Source organism: Rissa tridactyla, chromosome 21, assembly GCF_028500815.1.
Source record: "Rissa tridactyla isolate bRisTri1 chromosome 21, bRisTri1.patW.cur.20221130, whole genome shotgun sequence".
In the NCBI taxonomy this organism is placed as follows: Eukaryota; Metazoa; Chordata; class Aves; order Charadriiformes; family Laridae; genus Rissa; species Rissa tridactyla.
Window position 1 is genome coordinate 1,381,557 of NC_071486.1, and position 23,568 is coordinate 1,405,124.

General features: G+C 57.5%; 1 protein-coding gene across 1 annotated transcript; it reads left to right on the top strand.

Annotated features, from left to right (window-relative positions):
* The first annotated feature begins 2,429 nt into the window (after positions 1-2,429).
* Positions 2,430-15,829, top strand: DENND2D (DENN domain containing 2D). Its single transcript, XM_054181475.1, has 12 exons — positions 2,430-2,567; positions 6,199-6,383; positions 6,913-7,025; positions 7,140-7,209; positions 8,728-8,805; positions 8,903-9,043; positions 10,909-11,057; positions 11,217-11,394; positions 11,904-11,945; positions 12,285-12,375; positions 12,778-13,017; positions 14,450-15,829. The coding sequence occupies exons 1-12, from the start codon at positions 2,513-2,515 to the stop codon at positions 14,509-14,511; spliced, it is 1,404 nt and encodes a 467-aa protein (XP_054037450.1). The 5' UTR covers positions 2,430-2,512; the 3' UTR covers positions 14,512-15,829.
* The last annotated feature ends 7,739 nt before the right edge of the window (positions 15,830-23,568 follow it).

The window sequence follows — 23,568 nt, forward strand, 5'->3', positions numbered from 1 at the left end:
AAATCTGGTCCGCAGCTGCAAACAGCCACGCTCGGGCACTAGGGCTGAGAACTGTGCACAGCTCATCACACCCAAAGTCCTCATAACCCATAGCTGTGCCCAAAGCCCAGCCTGTGTGTTTAATAAGCACTGTCTAAAAGCGGCAGAGGAAATATTAGGGGTGTGGGCAGGCTAAGGATGGGAAAAGAGGAATTTTTTTTAAAGTTATCACTGGTTTTAACGAGCCTTCCCTCGTTGGTGGGTCTGGAGCGGTCAAACCGCCCAGCAAAGCCCAGCAGCTCCGCAGGCGTCCCGGCTGCGTGCCGGTGGTGGGGCGGCCGCCGTATCACAGCTCTAATGAACTGCTCTCCCTTCCTGTAACGAAGACGGATGGCAACCGGCCTCGAGCCCGAGAGTTGGCCGAGGCGCCTCTGAGTCACTCCGGGAGGGGGAATAAATCTCTCGCCTGATGGAGAAACGCCAGCCCAAGGGAGAGCACAACCCAGCCTGGCATTCCCCAGCAGAGCCGGGACAAGCTCGCAGCCGATGGCCCACGGTGGCACCATCGGGGTGGCTCGGCTGGCTCCCCATCGCATTTTAGAGCAGGAGACCCCAAAACCCTCTGGAGGGCACGGTTCCATGTCACCCCCAGTCCCGCAGCGGCTGCGCTGGGCACCGTCCCCGGCACCAGCGGGCTCCTGGGGAGAAAAGGGCTTGGAGGCGGCAGGGAGGCCGGGGCTGGGCTTGGAGGGGGGATGCTGGAGGGCTGGGGCTGGGCGCTTTGTCCCCTGTGCTGTAGGACGAAGCCACCCGTTGTCCTCGGGGCCCCTGCCCCGTTTCCCACCCCACGCCCAGTCGTGCCCCGTCCTCTACCCGGGCTGTCCCCGGCTCCCCACCGGGACGTCGAGCCCCATGTGCGGGGTTGCTCAGCCCCCACCGTGCCCGGTGCTCCCAGGACCCCCCATATCCAGGTCTTTCCAGGGACCCCCGTGCCTGCTGCTCCTGGCTCCCCCGTGCCCGGTGCTCCCTGGTCCGCCAAGCCCAGCTCCTCCTGGTACCAGGGATGCTCCCGGCTCCCCCATCCCCCAAGCCCAGCTCCTCCTGGTACCAGGGATGCTCCGGCTCCCCCATCCCCGGTGCCCCCGGGACCGTTCTCGGTGCCCGGCGCTCCCGCTATCCCCGTGCTCGCTGCTCCCGGCTTTTCTGCAACCAGGAGCTCCCGGCTCCCCACTTCCCGATGCTCTCGGGACCCCCCCGTGCCCGGTTCGCCCGGTTCCCCGTGGCCGGCGCTCCGGGACACCCGCGCCCGGGTGTCCCCGCTCGGTGCGGTCCGCGCCCCCCCCCGCCCCGCCAACCCCGCTCCCCCTCTCCTTTCCCTCTCCTCTCCTCTCCCTCTACCTATCCTCTCCTCTCCTCTCCTCTCCTCTCCTCTCCTCTCCTCTCCTCTCCCTCTACCTCTCCTCTCCCTCTACCTCTCCCTCTACCTCTCCTCTCCCTCTACCTCTCCCTCTACCTCTCCTCTCCCTCTACCTCTCCCTCTACCTCTCCTCTCCCTCCCCTCACCCTCTCCTCTCCTCTCCCTCTCCTCTCCTCTCCTCTCCTCCCCTCTCCTCTCCTCTCCCTCTCCTCTCCTCTCCTCTCCTCTCCTCTCCTCTCCTCTCCTCTCCTCTCCTCTCCTCTCCTCTCCCTCTACCTCTCCCTCTACCTCTCCTCTCCCTCTACCTCTCCCTCTACCTCTCCTCTCCCTCCCCTCACCCTCTCCTCTCCTCTCCTCTCCCTCTCCTCTCCTCTCCTCTCCTCCCCTCTCCTCTCCTCTCCTCTCCCTCTCCTCTCCTCTCCTCTCCTCTCCTCTCCTCTCCCTCTCCTCTCCTCTCCTCTCCTCTCCCTCCCCTCCCCTCTCCCTCTCCTCCCCTCTCCCTCTCCTCTCCTCTCCCTCTCCCTCTCCCTCTCCCTCTCCCTCTCCCTCTCCCTCTCCTCTCCCTCCCCTCACCCTCTCCTCTCCTCTCCTCTCCTCTCCTCTCCTCTCCTCTCCCTCTCCTCTCCCTCTCCTCTCCTCTCCTCTCCTCTCCCTCTCCTCTCCTCTCCTCTCCTCTCCCTCTCCTCTCCTCTCCTCTCCTCTCCTCTCCCTCTCCTCTCCCTCTCCCTCTCCCTCTCCCTCTCCTCTCCCTCCCCTCACCCTCTCCTCTCCTCTCCTCTCCTCTCCTCTCCTCTCCTCTCCTCTCCTCTCCCTCTCCTCTCCCTCTCCTCTCCTCTCCTCTCCCTCTCCTCTCCTCTCCTCTCCCTCTCCCTCTCCTCTCCTCTCCTCTCCTCTCCTCTCCCTCTCCTCTCCTCTCCCTCTCCTCTCCTCTCCTCTCCTCTCCTCTCCCTCTCCTCTCCTCTCCCTCTCCTCTCCTCTCCCTCTCCCTCTCCGCCCCGTCCCGTCCCGTCCCTCCTCCCCCGGGAAAGCGAAAGCGCGGCGGGCGGAAGCTGAGTCCTCCCCGTCGCGCCGCGCGGTACCGGGGCCGCACCGGGGCCGCTCCGCGCCGGGGCCACCATGGCTTCCATCGGCAACTTCTTCCGACGGAGCCTGCGGCGCTCCGGCCGCAGAGGTGAGGGTCGGGAAGGGACACCGGGGAGCGCAGCCCCGCGCCGGGGGCTGCCGGTGGCGGTGCCAGGACCGGTGGCGGTGCTGACGGCGGTGCCGGGACCGATGCCGGTGCCGGGACCGGTGGCGGTGCCGGAGGCGGTGCCGATATCGGTGGCGGTGCCGGGACCGATGCCGGTGCCAGCCCCGGGGGCCGCGGCTGCGGGACCTGACGGCTGCCGGCGGAGCGGGGACTTTCCCGGGCAGCGCAGCGCGGCCACGCCGGTGGGACGGACGGGACGGGGACGGGCACCGGCACCGGCTCGGTCCCCTCTAGCCCTGCCCGTACGCGCTCACCCTGCGGAGCTCGGGCCGTCTGTCCCCGGGGATTGCTCCATCTCCCGGGGCTTGCTCCATCCTCAGGGGCTTACCCCAGCCCGGGAGCTGCACCCCATGCCCTGGGAGCCATCCCGGTCCCAAATGAGTCCCCAGACCCCCATCCCCCGGGTGGGTTTCCCAATCCCCTGGGGGTTTACCCCATCCCAGGGGCAACCCCACAGGCTTCCTATTACCACATCCCCAAAAGCCATTTTCCCACCGTGCGCAGCGTTGCAGGGCACGCCAGAGCGTGGTATCGCGGGCAAAGCGGCCACACGAGCCCTTGCACGAGCCAGGACGTGCCAGGACTGGCCCACGATGCGGGGCACGGTGCCCCCCAGGCAAGTCGGTGTTGTGGAGCCTTTAGAGGACGATGCAGAAATTGGCCTTTTGGGATTTGTGAGCTTTTCCGAGATACAGGGTGGATCATCAGGGGTTTTCTTGCCTGCCCGATCTCAAGCCACGGCAGAGCAGGTTGGGGCAACCTGTGGATTTGGCGGGGGGGGCTCACTGCAAGATCCCCCCCTCGGCTCTGTTTAGTGCTGGCTGGCTCTTGCGCTCGGTGCGATATCTGTTTTTCCGAGCTCAGCAGAAAAGCTTTGATAAAGCGAAAGCCCGTTCCTCTCTGCTGGGGCAGGCGGGCGGCAGCACGGTGTGGGAAGCCGAGCTCCCCCACAAACCGTCGTCCCGGGGAGGGAGATTTCAGCACGCTGCAGCCCGGGAGTTTTCCGGGAGGAAAGAAACAGGTTGTGCCACATCACAACGTGGGGCTGAGCGCAGCCCTCGGCTGATAAGAAAACCCCGCTCTGGTCGAGGAAGTTGGTTGTGCAGCAAAAAGTCTTTTTTCTTTTAACGCCGGCGGCCCCGGTGCCATTTCCGCATGGGCCGGGCGCAGCACGGCAGCCTTTGCCCTTGCTGTGCCCGGCGGAGGCGGGGGTGAAACTCCACAGCACCGGCAGCCGCTTTCCATCCAGGAGCTGGGTGAGCCCCCCAGGCCGCCTGGCTCGGTCCCTTCCTCACAGGGGATGCTCCCGCTGCTGGGGGCTGGGGGTGGTCCCCAAGGCTTCCCCGCTTGGGGTCTGGGAGTTGTTGGCCAAACCTCTTGTGACAGGGGTTTGTGTCCCTGGGACTGCGAATCCTGATGGTTTTGGGGGCTCCTGGGACCTCTGATGCCACACTAAACCCATCCAAACGCTGCGCAACAGCGCATGGCCCCGTACATCCCCGGAACTCGTCTTCCAGCCCAGGGATGGAGCATTACGGTCCCGGAGGGATTTAGGCTCTGCCAGCGTGGGCTTTGCGACCGGCACCGGGGAGCGCTGCCAGGTGACGCCGCGTTTTCGGCAGGGCTCACCACGCCGGGCCACGCTTTGGGCAGGCGCGGGGTCCGTCTGCGAGCCGCAGACCCACAGCCCAGCACGGCCAGTCTCCCCGGAGCGGTGAGTCCTACTGGGCTGTTTGAGAACACCATGGACGTGATGCAAATCCAGCCCTTGCTTGAGAGCGCGGCTTGTGTTCTCCGAAATGCGGGATGGGACTGGATAGGCAGGATTTAACTGGACTTTCCCCTTAGCCTGGCAATCTGTGATGGGAAAACAACCTAGGATAGGGGATGCCAGCAGCCATCCCCACCGCACAGCCCAGTTCCCCGGGGTCCCCCCAGCAACAACCCCCTGCCCCAGCCCCGTAGGTGACATTTGACCGCTGAAGCCATTGCTGGAGCATCCCAAGGAGGAGCAGAAGCAGCAAAGCACATCTTGTTGAGCTTTTTTCCCTGTTCTGGAGCACTTTGCTGGGCTGTCACCCGGGTGACCCCGCTGAGGACAAACCAGAGGTGCCTGCAGCCAGGTCTCGCCCCCGGGATGCTCCTGGGCTTTCCCCTGCTGCGGAGGGACCTCGTCGGGATGAATTTCACCTTGCCAAGAGGAAGGACTTTGCCTGCGGAGGTGGAGCGGCCTCGGGGTGCACGCGGGGGCGGCTTCGCACATCTCCCCTCCCCAAGGTGGGAAAGGCATTTCTGGGAAGGGACATTCCATGATGGGACTGTGAGTGTCACCTCCTCGGATGAGCTTTCTGCTCCTATCAGCTCCCAGTGACCTGGAGCGAAGGCTGGAAAGGTGTTTCGAGATCAAAGGAGCCGAGGCGATACACGGGGTGGGGTGTCCACCAGCACTGCTTCTGGAGGAGGACGTCATGCACGGGGGAGCAGGACGATGGGAGCAGCCGGCCATGACCATGCCTTGCCCTGCCGAGCGGCGGCACAACACACAGAGCCCAGGGCCAAACTCCGGGATGCGGGGAAAAATTGCAAGAGTCATTTTTTTTCATCCAGCCACGCGTTTATTTTCCTGCCTGGTATTCCTAGGAGCTGCTCAAGCATTTCTGTTCCAGCTCCTCGCCGCAATCAGAGCCAAGACCAAGCCCGGGGCAGTTTCAGTGCCAGGAACCAGGGATTTAGAGTCGCAAGCGGCTGCTGGGAGAGGGAAGAGCTGTGGCATGGCCTGGCTATGGCCTCTCGCCAGCATTTACCTCCTCTCCTTCGCAGCCCTCGGATCTCGCTGCCCCACCATGATCATCCCAAAGCCCTTGGAGACGTTGGCTCGGGCTTTTTTCACTCTTATTTCTAGTTTTTCGGGTTGTGATGGCTGACGCTCACCAGCCGCCCTCCCCAACCGGCTGAACAAGAAATGGGGTGTAATCTCAGGGAACTGCTTTGCTTTGGGAGCTGTGGTTTAGGGATAGCCCTCGAGTAACCCATTTGCAACCAGCAGTTCCCAGGACTGGGGACATCTGGCAGGGAGACCTTGGGATTCATCTTGTTGGAGCCTTTGGAGGTGCTCAAACAAGATCTGCGCTGTTTGTTTGACAGTTTTTTCCCCTAGGGGAATAAAATTAACTGCTATAAAAGCATTCCCACACCTTCCCGCAGACGCTTTCTGCAGAGACCGTCTGTCCTCCGCCATCCCACGTGCCAGCTTTGCTCTGGCCGTCCCTCTGCCTGCCCTGGGATGGCGCGAAGGAGGGCTGGGAGTGTCTGACGACACTTTGATTTTCTCCAAAAGACTCATAAAAGCCATTTCTCTTCCCATGTCCTGCACCGGCATGTCCCCGGCTGTTCACTCCCGGGGAGCAAACACCCCGTGCACCAGGTCCCGGTTCCCTCCAGCGGCTTTGGCCGGTTCATGTGTAGCTCTGCACCCCCTCTCCTGCCATCAGGACACCTCCCGGCCTTTCATTTCACTCTGCTGGTTTTTGGTTTGTTTTATTTTTGGCTACAGAAGGAAAAGAGGAGGAAGGAAAGAAGGAAAACAACCCCTCGCGGGTGTCGCAGGGGAAACCAGGAGAGCGGAGCTCCGTCCTCTATTCCGCTGGGCAGTTTTTCTTCGAGTACCTGGTGGTGGTGTCGCTGAAGAAGATGTCAGATGGACGTTACGAACCCAAGATAACCTACCAGTTCCCAAAGGTATTTAGTCCTGCGATTTCGGGAAGATGAGTTTTCTGAATTTAGAGGAAAAGGGGATGTTGCTCCTTCCCCATCACTGGGGGAGGAGAACAGAAGAAGACCCCGTGCCCTGGAGGCGCAGACCCAAACCCCAGAGCTTTGCCTGCTGTGGGTTGGGGTTGCTGGGACCGTCCGTCCCTCCCTGTGGTCCGAGCTCTGGGCCATGAATCCCAGAAGGAAAATCTCAAGGTGGTCCCTGGTCTCCTGTCCCAAAAGGGGAAATCACGCCTGGGGGAAGTGGCAGAGGAGGAGACCCCCTGTTCACAGTGGGGCCCCCCCAGTGCCTCTGGTTTGCCTCACTATTCGTGGGGTAAAAGACTCAAAAATGGGATTTTTGGAAGACGCTTGTCCAGGGATGTGCGGGTACCTTCTGCTTTGGTCTGAGCCGGGGGTTGCTCTGGGACACATCCCATCCCACCCTATCCCACCCCATCCCCTGGGGGTATGGGCACCCTCCATCACCTTGACTCTTGGCATCACTGCGTTCCAGCGCGAGAACTTGCTGAAGGGCCAGAAGGAGGAGGAGGAACGTCTCTTGAAAGCCATCCCCCTCTTCTGCTTCCCTGACGGCAACAACTGGGCCCCCGTCACTGAGTTCACCAGGTACCTGCCCCACCACGGGCTCTTGGCCGTGGTTTCCCACCCTGTGCTGCCGTACCCCCGAGGGCTGCGGGCTGGAAGAGCTGTCCCATCCCCGCGCATTGTCTCTCCTTGCAGTGAAACCTTTTCTTTCGTCCTGACCAACGTGGACGGCAGCAGAAAGATCGGCTACTGCAGGCGGCTGCTGGTGAGCATCTCACCGCCCCTACACCCATTGCTGGGTCGGTGGTGGCCCTGCCACCCCATCCCCGTGGTGGGACACGATGCCTTTTGCCATGCCCAAAGTACAGCTCTTGGGGACATGCCTTAGGAAGCCACTTGCCTTGGCAAAGGTGATGACAAGCAGCAAAGGGGTGCCCAAAGGGATTTCTTTGGAGCTTTCTTCTGCTGGGACACCAGCTGGATGCTGGGTGGAGGAAAGGGTGGGGGGATCTCATCAATGCTTATAAATACTGAAAGGGGGGGTGTCAGGAGGATGGGGCCAGGCTCTTCTCAGTGGTGCCCGGGGACAGGACAAGGGGCAACGGGCACAAACTTGCCCATGGGAAGTTCCATCTCAACATGAGGAGGAACTTCTTTACCCTGAGGGTGGCAGAGCCCTGGCACAGGCTGCCCAGAGAGGTGGGGGAGTCTCCATCTCTGGAGACATCCCAAACCCCCCCTGGACGCATTCCTGTGCCACCTGCTCTGGGTGACCCTGCTCTGGCAGGGGGTGGGACTGGGTGATCCCCAGAGGTCCCTTCCCACCCCGGCCAGTCTGGGATTCTGTGAAAAAAAAAAAAAAAAAAAAAAAAAGCAGTGTTTGCTGTAGCCCAGGGCTGGCCTGAAATGCACCCGGGAGATGGGAAGGTTGGGACCTGCCATTCCCCATACCAGTGGTCGCTGCCTTCCCGCTGATCTCCGCAGCTTCCCTGGCTCCTTTCCCTTGGCCGCAGTGGTCAGGACGGCTGCAAATCCCACTCGGGATCAGGACGGGGATGTGTGTGTGTGCCCATCCAGGTGCCAAGGAGCCGGGTGCCCTCAGCCCCATCCCTCAAAACTGCTTCTGAGCAGTAGGCGCCTTTCTCAGATCATGGACTTGGCCAGCTCGGGGGCTGCGAGGTGTGGGGGAGGGCTTCCTTGGCTGCCAGCTTACGCACAGACTCATTAAATAGGGACATAAAGCCACAGGGCCATATGCCACAGCTCGGTGACTTGCTGGATCCCACCACCTTGTTGTTCCCTGGGGAACCTGCCCGCTTCTGCATCCAGGGCTGAGCTTTGGCTGTTGGCACTGGGCGTCTGGAGGGCTGAAAGTGCAGAGAGCAAACGGACCCAGGATAATCCAGTCGGAAAGGGAAAAACAGCCTGGGCCCTCATCCCGCCAGTCCCTGTTTCAGTAGGAGGCAGCATTAGCCCCAAGGCTGGTGAGGGAGGAGGACTTGAAGGACGTGTGTCTGGGGTGGAGGAAAGTTTGGGAATATGCCAGAGGGCTTTGCACCAAAATGATTAACAGCTTTGTCATCCAAATTGCCTTCTACAGGCACCCTCTGCTTTTACAGCATCAACTGCACCCTTGGCCTGAGCCCCAGCTCTGCAAACCCCCCAGTGGGTGATTGGGCACCTTGGGGAGGGCAAGTGGGGCCAGGGGACATCTCTAGGGAGAGCGCAGAGCCGGTGCAGTGGGGCAGGGAGATGCTCAAAGCCTTTTCCCATCCTCTTCCAGCCGTCCGGCCGTGGTGTCCGCCTCCCCGAGGTCTTCTGCATCATCAGCTGCCTGGGCTGCTTCGGGCTCTTCTCCAAGGTAGGGATGTGGTGGCCCCATCTGGCACGATGGTGGCCCAGGCAGCCACCCTGTTGCCTGCCGGGGTTTCACAGCTCACTTTTTTTTTCTCCCCCAGATCCTGGACGAGGTGGAGAAGAGGCGCCAGATCTCCATGGCGGTGATTTACCCCTTCATGCAAGGCCTTCGGGAATCGCCCTTCCCAGCGCCGGGGAAAACCGTCACCATTAAAAGCTTCATCCCCGAGTCGGGCACGGAGGTTGGTGAGGGTCTCGGGGACCCAGTGGCACCCTCTGGACTGCTGTGACATGGGGAGCCCCGGCAATCTCTGGGAGCATCCTCCACACCTGCAGCACCCATGGGTGCTCTCTGGAGCAGTGGGTGGTGGGTTGGGCTGCCAGGGGCCTCGTGCCCTGGGAATATGGGTGCCACCTCCTTCCTGGTCCAGGAGGAGAGCAGCAAGCAGTGAGGAGGAGGATGGAGCCCATCCACAGGTGATGCTGCCCCATCTTTGCATCCAAGAAGCATTTTGGCAGCTCCATCAGCCTCGAGCTGGAGCTGCCAGCACAAAACCCTCCCCGGACGCCGGTTCTTGACACGTCGGTGCTTGCACAGCCTTTACGTCAGAGCGGGGCCGTGGATCGGGGCTGCCCGCACCCGGCTCCCCCGCCGGCGTTTGCACCTCCGGGTGCGGCACGCGGGGCCGTCGGGGGATGCGTGGTGGTGCCGGGGCCATTGCGGGGTGTCACAATGTCCCCTCCCCACTGCCGTGCTCAGCTCAGCTCCCGGCCTCCTGAGCATCACGAGTCGGCAGCCGGCGCAGCGCAGGCGTGTGGCAAACCCAGCCTTTACCTGTGAAACAGAGATCTGATACGGGCACGGTGCCCGCGGGGCTCTTCTCGCCCACACACGGCCCGGGCTTGCACAGGCAGCACCTTTTCTTCTGCTTTTTCTTTCTCTTGTGGCCAAGCCGGGATGGAAAAAGGGGGAGGATCTGCTCTGGCAGCGGGCAAAATAACCTCCGTGCTGAACATCCCGAAAATTCGTCCTGCCAGGGTGGGTCCGAGAGCAAGATCCCTCCTCGCTAGTGCAATGTGGCAGCTGGCTATCAAATTGCAAGAGATTTCTTCATCCAGGAAGGCTTGTGCAAGGGCTCTCTGCAGGTTGCTCAATGCTCTGGCCGCCGGCCAGGCTGCGGGGAGCGCGGCTGGGGGTGACGGGGCGAGGAGGGTTCTTCGAAAGAGCCGTGCTTTGGGGCTCCGGGCAGGGGCTGGAGCAAGTCGAGGAGATGAGTGAGAAAACAAGGAAAAGGGGGGGAAAATAAATCCTGGGCGCTCCATGAGCTGGGGAGCTGGGGACGGTGCAGGATTTGTGCTGGAAAGGGGCTGCGGGGCCCAGCCAAGCCCTGTGCTGTTGGCTGGGAAGATGCTGTTTTGCTGGAAAGGCACATGGAAGAGGGGGATTTTCCCCGCTCTGAAGCTGGGGAGAGGGGCCAGGCCTGTGTCAGGAGCTGCACAATCCTCTCAACCCTTCAGCGGTCGCCGTCTCGGGGCTGCCTGCGGCAGGGCAGGGGTGTCCACCGGGTTTGGGAGACCCTTGTCTGGGGCAAAGCCAGCAGAATAGACAGACCACCTGCAAATATCCATTAGATAAATTCACTTTTGGGCCACCCTCGCGAGGATGAGGGGAGCTGGCTCTCCCAGAGAGGCTTTTGAGGAAGTTTTTGTGGTTTTTATAGCAAAAAATCATGCCCTCATCCCTCCTCCTTTTCCTGGGCGATGTTCTCTGCTGCTGCTCACAGATGAGCTGTCAGCCACTGACCGGGGGCACGTCCCCTTGTGAGTGCTGGAGAAAAGAGACGTTTTGGTTAAAAATCCAGTGCCCCAGTAAATAAACCCCACAGCGCACATCGCCGCTGGCTTCCCCTGCATCCTCAGCGCTGCACAGCCCAAATCTCCAGGTGGGAAAAAAAGAGGTTTTGTCCCTTGCAGAGAGGGACGTGATGTAGATGCTGCAAACTCTGGGTCGTTAACTGCGCCCAAATCACCTTCTCGGGAGGGTCAGGGTGGCGCAGGGGGAGGGTTCCACCTCCTCAGTCGGGGTTTGGTGGCTCTCCCTCCGCAGCTCATCGAGCTCACGCGGCCCGTGGACGCCCACCTGGAGCACGTGGAGTTCCAGGCGCTGCTCCAGCGGCTCAGCCCCCACCTCATCCTGCACATCTTCGCCTCCGCCGTCTTGGAGCGACGGCTCATTTTCCTGGCGGAGGAGCTGAGGTGAGTCCTGATCTGTTTATTTTAAAATAAAACCAACAAAAAAAACAAACCCAAAGACCCTTGAAGGAGCGCAGGATGCAGCTGAGCTCGGGGCGGGATGTTCCCTCCAAGCGGCGAAATCCTCATGCGATGCCACCACGGTGGCTCCTCGTCCCGCAGCGTCCTGTCGCAGTGCATCCACGCGGTGGCTGCTCTCCTCTACCCCTTCACCTGGGCTCACACCTACATCCCCGTGGTCCCCGAGTGCCTGCTCGACACCGTCTGCTGCCCCACGCCCTTCATGGTCGGCATCCAGATGCGGCACCTGGAGCGGGTCCTGGACCAGCCGATGGAGGAGGTATTTCAGCCGGGCGGGGGAAAAGCATCTGGATGGAGCCATCGGTTAGTCCGTGACCTGGATTTGGGTCACTGCGGGGCTGAAGGCTCTGGTTGTGCCCTTTTCCCATCCAGGGAGGCTGGAGGTTGGGGCTTCTTGCATGTCCCCACCTCTTGGCAGCTGGGACAAAACCTCCATGTCCCCCCGGGTGCTGCCGGCCACCCCAGGACCCGCAGCCCTGACCCTGGGGGCTCAGGGGGCTGCTGTCGGCCAGGCTGCCTGTTGGCATCATCCCAACCTCACAGAAGCGGAGAAAAGCTGCGTGGGGACAGCCACCGAGCCCGGGGCGAACACAGTCCTTGGGGGGATGCCCTGGTCCCCCTGGCCAGGTCCCTCCAGCACAGGGGGACCGATCCCTCTCCTGCCGCCCTCGTGGGCTGCAGACACAAGGGTCTGACCCCAGCGTGGGTGGGAGGAAGCCCAGATGCCTTGGTGGGGCTAAACCTTGGTGGTTCTCTGCTCTCTTTCAGGCTCTGATCGTTGACCTCTGCGAAGGGAAGATCCTCCGGGCGGTAGGTGCCCCCATGCCGGGCTGGGGGGGGGAGGAGGGGGAGGGGGGGCGGTCGCCTGGCCTGGGCAGCCCCAAGAAGGGTTCCCTTCCCCCTCGGTGCCAGCTACTTGGCAGCTGTCACGTTTCGGGGTCAGAGACATCTCGGTGTCACCCATCCAGGGGGAAATGTCCCGCGAAGGGATGTCTCCGGCCACCGCCTGTGTCTTGTCGTGAGCTGGAGCAGCCGGGGCATCCCCCTCCCAGCATCACTGCAGCATCCTGCAATGATAATTAAATCATAATTAAATCTGAGCCGGGTTCCCACCGCAGCCGGGCGCTTCACAGCCCCGTTGCCTTCCAGGTGGGCGATGAGGAGGAGGTCTTGCCCATCAAGCTGCAGAACGAGATGCTGACGTCCTTGAACAGGCACAACAACAACAACAACGTACACAGTAAGGACAACTCTTTTATATACGGTAAAACAGACGCCAGCTGCCTTTCGCAGATGGCCAGTCTCCTCAGCGAAATGGTTTCCCTAAAGAGACCCGGCCTGGGATGTTTCTGCCCCAATTTGCAATAAAATGCAGCCACAGGAGAGAAATCCCTTGGCCTTTCTCTTGTCTTGCAAAACGTGAGAGCGGGAACAATTAATTCTGCTGAAAAAAATTAGGTTTTGCCCACAAAGATGGGAAAAGATAGTGCTCCTTCAGCAAAATTAGCCTGGTCTTTTTTTACTGGCAGAGGGAGGTTTCAAGGAAATAATTTCTCGGGATGCAGAGACCAGTTAAAATAGGTCCGTCCTTTCCATGCTCAGAGGTCCCATCCCCACCTCTCATCTCCGTGTCCTCTTCCAGCATCCGAGCAGGTGAACGCGCTCGTCTCCGAAGCCTTCGTGCAGTTCTTTGTCCGAATGGTTGGCCACTACTCCTCACACATCAAATGGAGTAAAAACGGCTCGGGCACCTTCCAGGAGCGAGCCTTCTGCAAAGCCGTCGCCTCCAAGACCAACCGCAAGTTTGTGAAGAAGTTTGTGAAGACGAACATGTTCTCCCTATTTATTGAGGAAGCAGAAAAGAGCAGGATCCCACAGGAAGGTAAACGGCCCCATTTCTCCTTCCCTCTCGGGTCGGGTGAGCTCTGCAACGTCCTGGGCTGTTTGGGCTCCCCAGTTCCAGAAGGACGGGGAGCTGCTGGAGAGAGTCCAGGGGAGGCTACGGAGATGCTGAGGGGATGGAGCATCTCTGTGCTGGGGAAAGGCTGAAGGCCCTGGGGCTGTTCACTGGAGAAGAGCAGGCTGAGAGGGGATCTCAGCAATAGCCAACGGGCTGGGGGCAAGAGGATGGGGCCAGGCTCTTCTCAGTGGTGCCCGGGGACAGGACAAGGGGCAACAGGCACAAACTGGAACACGGGAAATTCCATCTCAACATGAGGAGGAACTTCTTTCCTGCCCAGAGAGGTGGGGGAGTCTCCGTCTCTGCAGACATTCAAACCCGCCTGGACGCGTTCCTGTGCCACCTGCTCTGGGTGACCCTGCTCTGGCAGGGGGTGGGACTGGGTGATCCCCAGAGGTCCTTTCCCACCCCGGCCAGTCTGGGATTCTGGGATTTTGTTAAGGGAAAGAGATGCCCCGTGCCCGGAGAGGGATGCAGCTCGAGGCCGAGGATGCTCGGGGCAGTGAGTAGCACCCGTTCGCTCTCAACAGCCGCATTTCTCTGTCCCAGTCAAACAATCAGAAAAAATCTCTGGGTTCATTTTAGATCTTGTCGCTTGACTGGGATGGGGCAGGCTTACCGAGAGCTCAGTGTTTAGGCAAACATGCCAGTAGCAGCACAAATATTTGGCTTGGATGCAGGCAGCAGCTGGGAGCTGGCTCCTGGCTGCGCTGCCTGCGAGCCCTGACTCATCTCTGCCACCGGCTCTGGCGCGGATCCACGGCGACAGGGTTGTGTCCTTTCCCCTTCCAGGGGATTTACGGGGCACCGGGCAGAGCTGAGCCTCCTCCCAGCCCGGGACGAGGACAAACAGGGGTGACGGAGGTTGAGGAAACCACCCAAAACATCTGCTGGTGGCCAGAGACATGCCCATGGTGGGTCCGTCTCCAGCCCACCTCCAGCCCAGCCGGGGCAGCCCCTCGGTAGCTGCTTCCTCTGCCCTTTTGGGTCAGACTTCATAGGGCAGGCACGGACCTGGGTCTGCCTGGGGTTGGGAGAGAAGGATGGCACAACCCCAGCTTTTTTCTCTTTATATTCCCAGCCTACCTCACCTTTTTGGCTGTTCGCGTTCTCAGGGTCTCCCGCTTTCTCTCTTCCTTGCTGGTTGGAGAGGAAACACGAAAACTGAACAGGAGTGGGTCAAAAACTTAGTCTAGCCCAGCATAATAAAGCCCATTTTGGGTGGGTGAGAAGGATTGCAACAACCCCGCTCTCACCTGGGTGCCGTGGGCCATCACCCAGCGCGGTTTGGCAGCCCTGTCTCCTCCCCGGCCCGAACGCTTGCGTTTCACTAACGACCTTTTCTCCCCCACAGCCTATTTCCAGCAGAAAATAGCGGAGTACCACGAACAGAAGAAGCACCGAAGGGACTCCTGAAGCCCAGCCTGGGACGAGGGGAGCCGGGCTGGGACCCGGCCGGTCCCCGCCAGCGGCACCGCGCTGCGCAGACCCGACGCGTGCCCCATCCGAGGGCAGAGCCGGCCGGACTCTGCTGGATCTTCCCAATGGTTTCTGCCCCTCTGAGACTCACGGGATGCGGGGGCAGCACCGAACGCCAGCTTCTACCCCTTCTTCTTTTCCTCAGGGCGTTATTGCACTGGAAAACTCCTTCGCACAGAGCTAGTGAGCGGGCTGTGATTTCTTTTCCCATCTTGCTAGCAGAGGGACAAGCAGCATCTCCCGGTGCCGTGCCGGGTCCTTGTCCCCAGCAGGACCTCAGGCAGCGAGGGACGGCAGGCAGGGAGCTGGCACAGGACAGCAAAGGGTGTAGAGTAATTGTTAGAAAGGGGCGGGGGGGAAGAGATGAGTAGGAAATAGTGTTATTTCTAATTAAAACAAAGCTAGGTTTTGCAAGTAAGTAACAGCCTATTGAGTAAGTTTCCGAGGTTTCTATTATTAACGACTGTTTCTCTTTATTTTCTATCAAGATACGCTCTTTGTTAAATACCGGCAGGAACAGTTGCGGTGGATTTCAGCGGTTTCCTCTATAGCAGCTGTCCGCTTCGTTGGTACTATTTAGAGCCCCGTTTAGCTCTTTGAAGAAAAAAAAACAACAAACCAAAACAAAAATATTATTTTCCAACAGGTTATTTATTTGTGCTGTAAGCAAACTGTGAAGGCCACAGGGCCGTGTTTTGTAGTAGGGGGGAAACGGCTGATCAACAGCTCCGGGGAGGGAGGAAGTATTTGTTAAATCCAGTAGTAAAACATGTCGACATCCCCCTGGTTTCTGGTTCTGATGCCAACTTCTTTTAAAACCCCGCAGTTCATTGAAGCGCCGCCTCCGAAACGCCGTGCCCGCTAAAATTACGGTTCTCCCCCTTTCCCCGACGCACTCATCCAGGGAATGAATATTGCGGCAGGGAGAGCTGGCGCTGGCGGGTCCCGCTGGGTCCTTCCCAGGCAAACCAGGGCCAGGTACTTCTCCCAGCAAGGGCCGGGGTCGAAGGCAGAGCTTCATCCTCCTCGCCGGGATGTTGTAGCCACATCCCCCCCCACCCCCAGCCCCAGAGCCCACTAGACGCGTGCAACGCATGCAGATGTTCTCAAAAATATAGTTTAACACCACTTTTGCCGTGGCGCTGAATGCCACGGTGCGAGATTTTACACAACCACTAAAAAAGAAGCAGGCCGCCTGCCAGGCAGCTCTCGCTTTCAGAGCCGCCGCACGGCAAACAAAACCAAGATCGATGTAAAGGGCATTTTATCGTCAAAAGTAACTCTGTGCAGCCACGCACAAAGATAAGCGACAGGAACCCGCTTGGAGAGGGGGTACAGACCGATGAGCGATGAAACTCTCCAGCCCTGCCGAAAGAAATCTGGTTGATTTTTGTTCAGCCCCTCCGTGTGTTCGCAGGGTGGGCACAAGGAAAAAAAAAAAAAAAAAAAAAGGGCGGGGGGGGGATTTTTGGCACTGCAGATATCTTCTCCGGCTCCACAAGTCGCCCCTCATGGGTAGAGAGAGCGTGACAGGTTACCTACAGGGAATCAAAGGTTAGTGGTCTTTTTCTGTGTTCTCTTCATTTAAAAAAAAGCTCACCCCGGCAGCATAAAATGGTGTGTGTGGAAAATCAAGGGCTCCTATCAGGAATTGTCCCTTTTTGAAAAGATCACTTGCCTCCTCCTCCTTCTCCTCCTTGTTCGTTACCGCTTTGAGAAGATGCCGACCTTTTTTGGTTGCGAAGTGTAAAGGAATTGAGAAAAATGGGAAGTGGTCCTTGCTTCGGCAGTAACTCTTTAGAAGAAGAAGAATTAGACATCACATATGGGACTGGATCGTGTGGTTGCTTAATTCCTGCCAGAGAAAAACGTAATAGAAGGTTATTCCTTAGCTGCTGAAAAGAAAAGAGATACACAAAAACTGATCCTTACATTTAAAAAAAATAATTCAATTGTTCGAATGTAGCCAGTGCTACAGATGTCAGCAGGGGTTAACTACAGCCAGTTGGAAGGGTTGGTGCTACCTCGTGTGAACTGCTGAAGGAAGAATAGGTTGAAATATGATCTTTAGTTACTTAAAGCACTTTTCCTTCTAGCATTGTTATGGAAAAAAAGACCTAGATCCACTCCCAGCGACCAGCCCGGAAAAGCATCCTTTGGGAAGCACATCAGCTCTCAGCTCAGCTCCTCAGTTGGCTGCGGGAGGACAAAAGGGGATAGCAGGAACGGGGACAACCAGGCACTTTTCTGGCACGAACTTCTCTCCCCACCATCCAGCAGCAGCCTCAGAGCTACAGGTGGTGGCTGAAGACACCGGAAAGGAAGAAAACAAGCCCAGGGGAATGATCTGCCCCAAATCTCCCCCCACGCCCCTCTCACACCTTTTCTCTTCCAGTATGCTCTTAACTCTTCCCGACAGCTCTGTTCTTGTTTCCTAAGCCTGCGTGACCCATGTCGTTCCTGATCAGCAAGTTTTATGGGTTTCTTGAGCTGGGCTGGCCTGGGCATTGAAAAACAGCTTGATGTTATCACGTTTGCCCACTCACCTGACTGGCGCAATCTGGCAAGAGCTTTAACACTCTCCCTTTAACGCCCGGAGAGCGGCCAGGCTGCCTATTGCACAACGTTATGTGCATCCCTACGATCGATCAAGACGGTTGAAGAAAGAAGACACTGTGCTGAAGGGGCAGATGCTGAATGAAATACCCTTTTTATCCCTTTGAACTCGGCCTGCCTCTCTCAAACCACCTGCTCGTAGGTGGGGGCACTGTGTGTGCTGCCGGAGACGCCGGGGGTCGCCAGGAGCGCGGACGCATCCAGCTGGGCTCAGGTCACATTGCAGCGCATCAGCAAAACTCCCAGCGTATTTTTAAATCCTTCTTCCTGCTCAAGATTCATCTAACTCTTGATCTACAGTCTCCAGCAGTCAATAAAACGGTGCCAAGAAATGTTTTCCCTGAACTGGAAAGTGCTCGTTTATTCTGCTAAATTGTTAACATAGTTCCCAGCAGAGCATTAGCCAACTCACGCTCGTGCAAACAACTCCCGGGCATGGTTTGGGAGTCAGCTCAGGAATCGCTCCTGATTTGCGGTTCAACTCCTGCTACGCGGCTGCCCTGCTCGGAAGATAAATTTCACGTTATGGCATGTGTCACCCTCTGCCAGCTGGCCTCGGTGCCAGCAAACAGTCCTGGGCATATTTAACCTACCAGAGTCAACGCAGCCGTCATTGCTGAGTGCTTTCTGATTGCTCCGGTACGATAATAGACACAGCTCCTACCTCAGATCACTTCCCACCTGGCTATAACCTCTGAAAATTGCTGCAGCCTTCACCTCTTCCTCTCTGGAAACGATGAAAGTTCTCTGCAACTCCATTCCAAGCTCGAGGATGGGGCAGAGCAGCACTGGACGTACCTCGTGCACGCAGGGTAGGGAGCAAATAACAGAAAAATACTAGTGTGAAACAAAACTGACACTCGGCTGATAAACAGAAGATCAACAGGCCCCGGGGTACCTTGACCTGTCTTTTTCCTGTGTTAATCTCCTTGCTAGAGCAAGGGAACTCCTTCACCAGTTCTTAGAAGAGGCAACACTCCAACACCAAGTGGAATTTTTCGGTTATACGGGAAAACTTACTTAACAGGGGACCGGTTGTATTTGTTTTGAAGGGAATACATTCAGACACAGGTGTTCCAGGAAGCTCAACAGGCTGCTGCTGCAGAAGCTCTTCCTTCCAAGCGTCTCGTGAACGCCACAGAAAGTGAAAAAGCACGTCACGAGATCACGCGGAGCCAGTAAAACTCCTGCTCCACTTCTCAGCTCCTCGAGCAGCCTTAGCTCTACAAGCTAAGGAACCCGTGATCACAAACGAGACAGCACTGTAACGTGCACGTGCCAGGGGTGAAGTTCATTTATTCCATTATTTATTACAGGCATTTATACAACACCTATATCCATAGCAACACGTTATATGCCTTGGATTACCAGCAGTAACTATTCCCTGCTAACACCGAAACTTTATCAGGATAGAAATGGGAATTTTTTCCTGGCTGGCTGAACACAGAGGGCATTCAAACTTCCAGGTAGTGAAAAGCTCAGGAAAAGGTGCTCTATTGCATTTCCTGAGCATCAGCAGGCTTTAGCTTAGACACGTTTAGTAAACGAAAGTCCTTCAGAAACGAAAGACTTCAGTTCTTCACCAGTCTCAAGCACCAGTGACAAATTCTTTGGAGCAGCTTAATCTTGGACAGTAAGGCGGATAGGTACCTGGTTGAAAGACAGAGCTCAGAGCGTAGTGATTAGGGGCACAGAGTCTAGTTGGAGGTCAGTGAGGAGTGGTGTTCCCCAGGGGCCAGTACTGGGTCCAGTCCTCTTCAATACATTCATCAATGACCTGGATGAGGGGACAGAGGGCACCCTCCGCAAGTTCACTGATGACACAAAGCTGGGGGGGGTGGCTGATGCATCGGAAAGCTGTGCCGCCATCCAGAGAGACCTGGCCAGGCTGGAGAGTTGGGCAAAGAGGAACCTTATGAAATTCAACAAGGGCAAGTGTAGGGTACTGCACCTGGGGAGGAATAACCCCCTGCACCAGGACAGGTTGTGGGAGACCTGCTGGAGAGCAGCTCGGTGGAGAGAGACCTGGGAGTCCGGGGGGACAACAGGGTGCCCATGAGCCAGCAATGTGCTCTGGTGGCCAAGAAGGCCAATGGCAACCTGGGGGGCATCAAGAAGAGTGTGGCCAGCAGGTGGAGGGAGGTTCATCCTCCCCCTCGGCTCTGCCCTGGGGAGGCCACAGCTGGAGCACTGGGGCCAGTTCTGGGCTCCCCGGTTGCAGAAGGCCAGGGAACTGCTGGAGAGGGGACAGCAAAGGGCTACCAAGATGCTGAGGGGACTGGAACATCTCTCTGATGAAGAAAGGCTGAGGGATTTGGGTCTCTTCAGTCTGGAAAAAAGACGACCTTATCAATGCTTATAAATAGCACCAGCAACCCAGGATGTTCCTGGAATGCACAGATGACAACTTCCTCCTCCAAATGGTAGAGGAACCAACAAGAAAAGGTGCTATGCTGGACCTTGTTCTCACCAACAGGGAAGGGCTGGTGACCAACGCGAGGCTCAGGGATAACCTTGGCTGCAGTGACCACGAAGCGATAGAATTTTAAGATCCTCAGGGCAACTAGGAGTATGGATTCCAAGCTTACGACCCTGGACTTCAGGCACGCAGACTTTGATCGCTTCAGGGATCTGCTGGCCAAAGTGCCGTGGGACAAAGCTCTAGAGGCAAGGGGGGCCCAGGACAGCTGGTCAGTATTCAAGGATCACCTTCTCCGTGTCCACGAGCAAAGTATACCGACAAAGAGGAAGGCAGGAAAGAATGCTAGGAGACCTGCCTGGATGAACAAGGAGCTCCTGGACACACTGTCACACAAAAAGAAACTTTAGGAGGAGTGGAAGAAAGGACAGCTGGAATGGGGGGCATATAAGGAAGCTGTCTGAAGAGCAGAGACCTGGTGAGAAAAGCTAAAGCTCAGTTAGAGTTAAATCTAGCCAAGGAGATCAAGAGAAACAGCAAAAATTTCTATAGGTACATTAATGGTAAGAAGACGACTAGGGAGGGTGGGGGCTCCCTCAGAAAGGAAACGGGAGAACTGGCGACAAGTGATATGGAGAAGGCCGAGGTTCTCAACGACTTCTTTTCCTCAGTCTTCACTGGCAAGGGCTCCAGCCACACTCCCGGGGTCACAGAAGACAATAGCACGGGTTGGAAAGAACTGCCCATTGTAAGTGAAGATCAGGTTCGTGACCATCTGATGAACCTGAAAGTGCACAAGTCCATGGGACCTGATGGGACCCACCCGGGTACTGAGGGAACTGGCGGATGAGGTTGCTAAACCGCTCTCTATTATATTTCAAAAGTCATGGCAGTCTGGTGAAGTCCCCACTGACTGGAAAAGGAGAAACACAATCCCCATTTTCAAAAAGGGAAAGGATGAACCAGGGAACTCTAGGCCTGTCAGTCTCACCTCCGTGCCTGGTAAGGTTATGGAGCAGACCCTCCTGGAGGCGCTGCTGAGGCAGAAGAATAACAAAGAGGTGACTGGATACAATCAACACGGCTTCACCAAGGGCAAATCATGCCTGACAAACCTGGTGGCCTTCTATGAGAAGGTCACAACATCAATAGACAAGGGGAGAGCAACTGACGTCATTTACCTGGACCTGAGCAAAGCCTTTGACACTGTCCCGCATGACATCCTGGTCTCCAAGCTGATAAACTACGGCTTTGATAGACTGACAATTCAGTGGATAAAAAACTGGCTTGATGGTCACACCCAAAGAGTGGCTGTCAATGGGTCCATGTCCAAGCAGAGGCCAGTGACAAGTAGAGTTCCTCAAGGATCAGTACTGGGACTGGTCTTGTTTAACATCTTTGTCAGCAACATGGACAGTGGCGTAGAGCGCACCCTCAGCAAGTTTGCTGACGACACCAAGCTGTGTGGGGCGGCTGACACGCTGGAGGGAAGGGATGCCATCCAGAGGGACCTTGACAGGCTGGAGAGGTGGGCCCATGCCAACCTCATGAAGTTCAACAAGACCAAGTGCAAGGTCCTCCATCTGGGTCGGGGCAATCCCAAGCACCGATACAGGCTGGGCAGTGACTGGCTTGAGAGCAGCCCTGAAGAAAAGGACTTGGGGGGGGCTGGTGGACGAGAGGCTCAACATGAGCCGTCAGTGTGCACTAGCCATCCAGAAAGCCAATCGTATCCTGGGCTGCATCAGGAGAAGCGTGGCCAGCAGGTCGAGGGAGGTGATTCTCCCCCTCTACTCCACTCTCATGAGACCCCACCTGGAGTACTGCCTCCAATTCTGGAGCCCCTACCACAAGAGAGATATGGACGTGCTGGAACGTGTCCAGAGAAGGGCCACGAGGATGATCAGAGGGCTGGAACACCTCTCCTATGAGGACAGGCTGAGAGAGTTGGGGTTGTTCAGTCTGGAGAAAAGAAAGCTCCGAGGAGACCTTATAGTGGCCTACCAGCATCTTAAGGGGGCTACAAGCAAGCTGGGGAGGGACTTTTTAGGATGTCGGGTAATGGTAGGACTAGAGGGAATGGATTAAAACTAGAGATGGGACGATTCAGACGGGACGTTAGGAAGAAGTCCTTCACCATGAGGGTGGTGAGACACTGGAACAGGTTGCCCAGAGGGGTGGTGGAAGCCCCGTCCCTGGCAGTTTTTAAGGCCAGGCTGGACGGGGCTCTGAGCAACCTGATCTAGTGGGAGGTGTCCCTGCCCAGGGCAGGGGGGCTGCAACTAGACGACCTTTAAGGTCTCTTCCAACCCTAACAATTCTCTGATTCTATGGAAATACTGAAAGGGGGGGTGTCAGGAGGATGGGGCCAGGCTCTTCCCAGTGGTGCCCAGTGACAGGACAAGGGGTAATGGGCACAAACTGGAACACGGGAAGTTCCATCTCAACATGAGGAGGAACTTCTTTGCTGTGAGGGTGGCAGAGCCCTGGCACAGGCTGCCCAGAGAGGTGGGGGAGTCTCCGTCTCTGGAGACATCCCAAACCCCCCCTGGACACGTTCCTGTGCCACCTGCTCTGGGTGACCCTGCTCTGGCAGGGGGTGGGACTGGGTGATCCCCAGAGGTCCCTTCCCACCCTATGATTCTATGATCTTAAACCCTGGAGAGGGAAAGCGTGATTCTCCCTGTTTGCATCTCTAGAAAACCACCTGCACTCCAGGGAGGGACCTTCCAAGTGACTGAGTTTGGCACCCACGTCATGCTGATAAACACATGGTTTGTCAGAAAGGCGACAGGCCCTCAGCACTTTAAAATCCTTCCAGTCTTTTGCCTTGCTCACCGCTTGAAGGGCAGCAGCAGAGGCTGGACTACCCAGATCAAACCTTCACCCAACCATCTAAATTCCAGTTGTATCTAAAACTGTGATACTAGACATAGCTGCCACCTTACACACTGGAGATGCTCCCAGTACCAAGGCACTTGGACCAGCACGTTTCCAGGACACCAAAAGCTGTGCCCCAGGTACATGGTCAGGATGCAGGAGCCAAACTCTGCCTCCAGCTTCAGCCTGGCAGGGACCCTTCGGGATCCCCCAACACAACCCCGCAGGGCCAGGTCCCTCAGCTGCACTTCCCATAAAATAGCTGCTCATAAGCATGCAAATGCCTGGGAGTTGAAGGGCAAAGCCTACAGAACTTTCCTCCTCATCCTGAAGAAGTTCCTCCTTTCCCCAGCGCCCCAGTCCTCACGCGGTACCTCCAGTTCAACTTGTTGAAACAGCATCGCCCCACGTGAAGGAACCAAAATCCTTCCAAACCGAGAAAACACAAGATAGAGCACGTCCACACACCAAACACTCAGCTGGAGCAGGCAACATCTCAGTTCCACTTCCTGCGACATCGCAAACATCCTCACAGAGACAAAACTCTTCAACAACTAGACCGGAGCCACACTCCTCCTCTGTTCTCTCCGGCCCAGGCAGCCCCACGTCTTGGGGAGATGGACCTCCCTGTCCCCGACAGCCTGACACCGGCACTGTCCCAGGCAGGTCTGTACCCCAGAAGGGGTTTAAAACCTCTCCAGTCACTGAAGGAACTGAATTTTCTCTCCACTTCCTGAGCATGTTTTCTAATCGCTAGGGTATCACAGGAAATACATCTCACCGCTTCCCGTGACCAAGGGGGGTTTTGATTTATTGTTGTCAGGGTTTTTTTCTGTTTTGATGTTTTTAAAGTTAGCTCTGCTTAATTCCTTCAAAGAAGGGACACATGCAGCCATCTACAGGTACTGCTATGGCTCAGTACAGAGGCATTTTCCTACCGTCTTGAGTGAGATGGTCCATGGTCAGAGGGGAAGGATTTCAGCCACCATGTTCCTACCGTTCCCCACCGACTGTCTCCCAAGTGGCTCCTCGATGGCCAGGGCAGATCCCGCTCTGCAGAAGCTCCCTTTGCTCCGCAC

What these genes read in the sequence shown, in the direction of transcription:
- DENND2D (XM_054181475.1), top strand. Translation starts at nt 2,513, where the DNA reads ATGGCTTCCATCGGCAACTTCTTCCGACGGAGCCTGCGGCGCTCCGGC. An exon ending in GCTTCGGGCTCTTCTCCAAG is followed by an intron (nt 8,806 to 8,902) that starts GTAGGGATGTGG and finishes TTTCTCCCCCAG; the next exon opens with ATCCTGGACGAGGTGGAGAA. An exon ending in CAACAACAACAACGTACACA is followed by an intron (nt 12,376 to 12,777) that starts GTAAGGACAACT and finishes GTCCTCTTCCAG; the next exon opens with CATCCGAGCAGGTGAACGCG.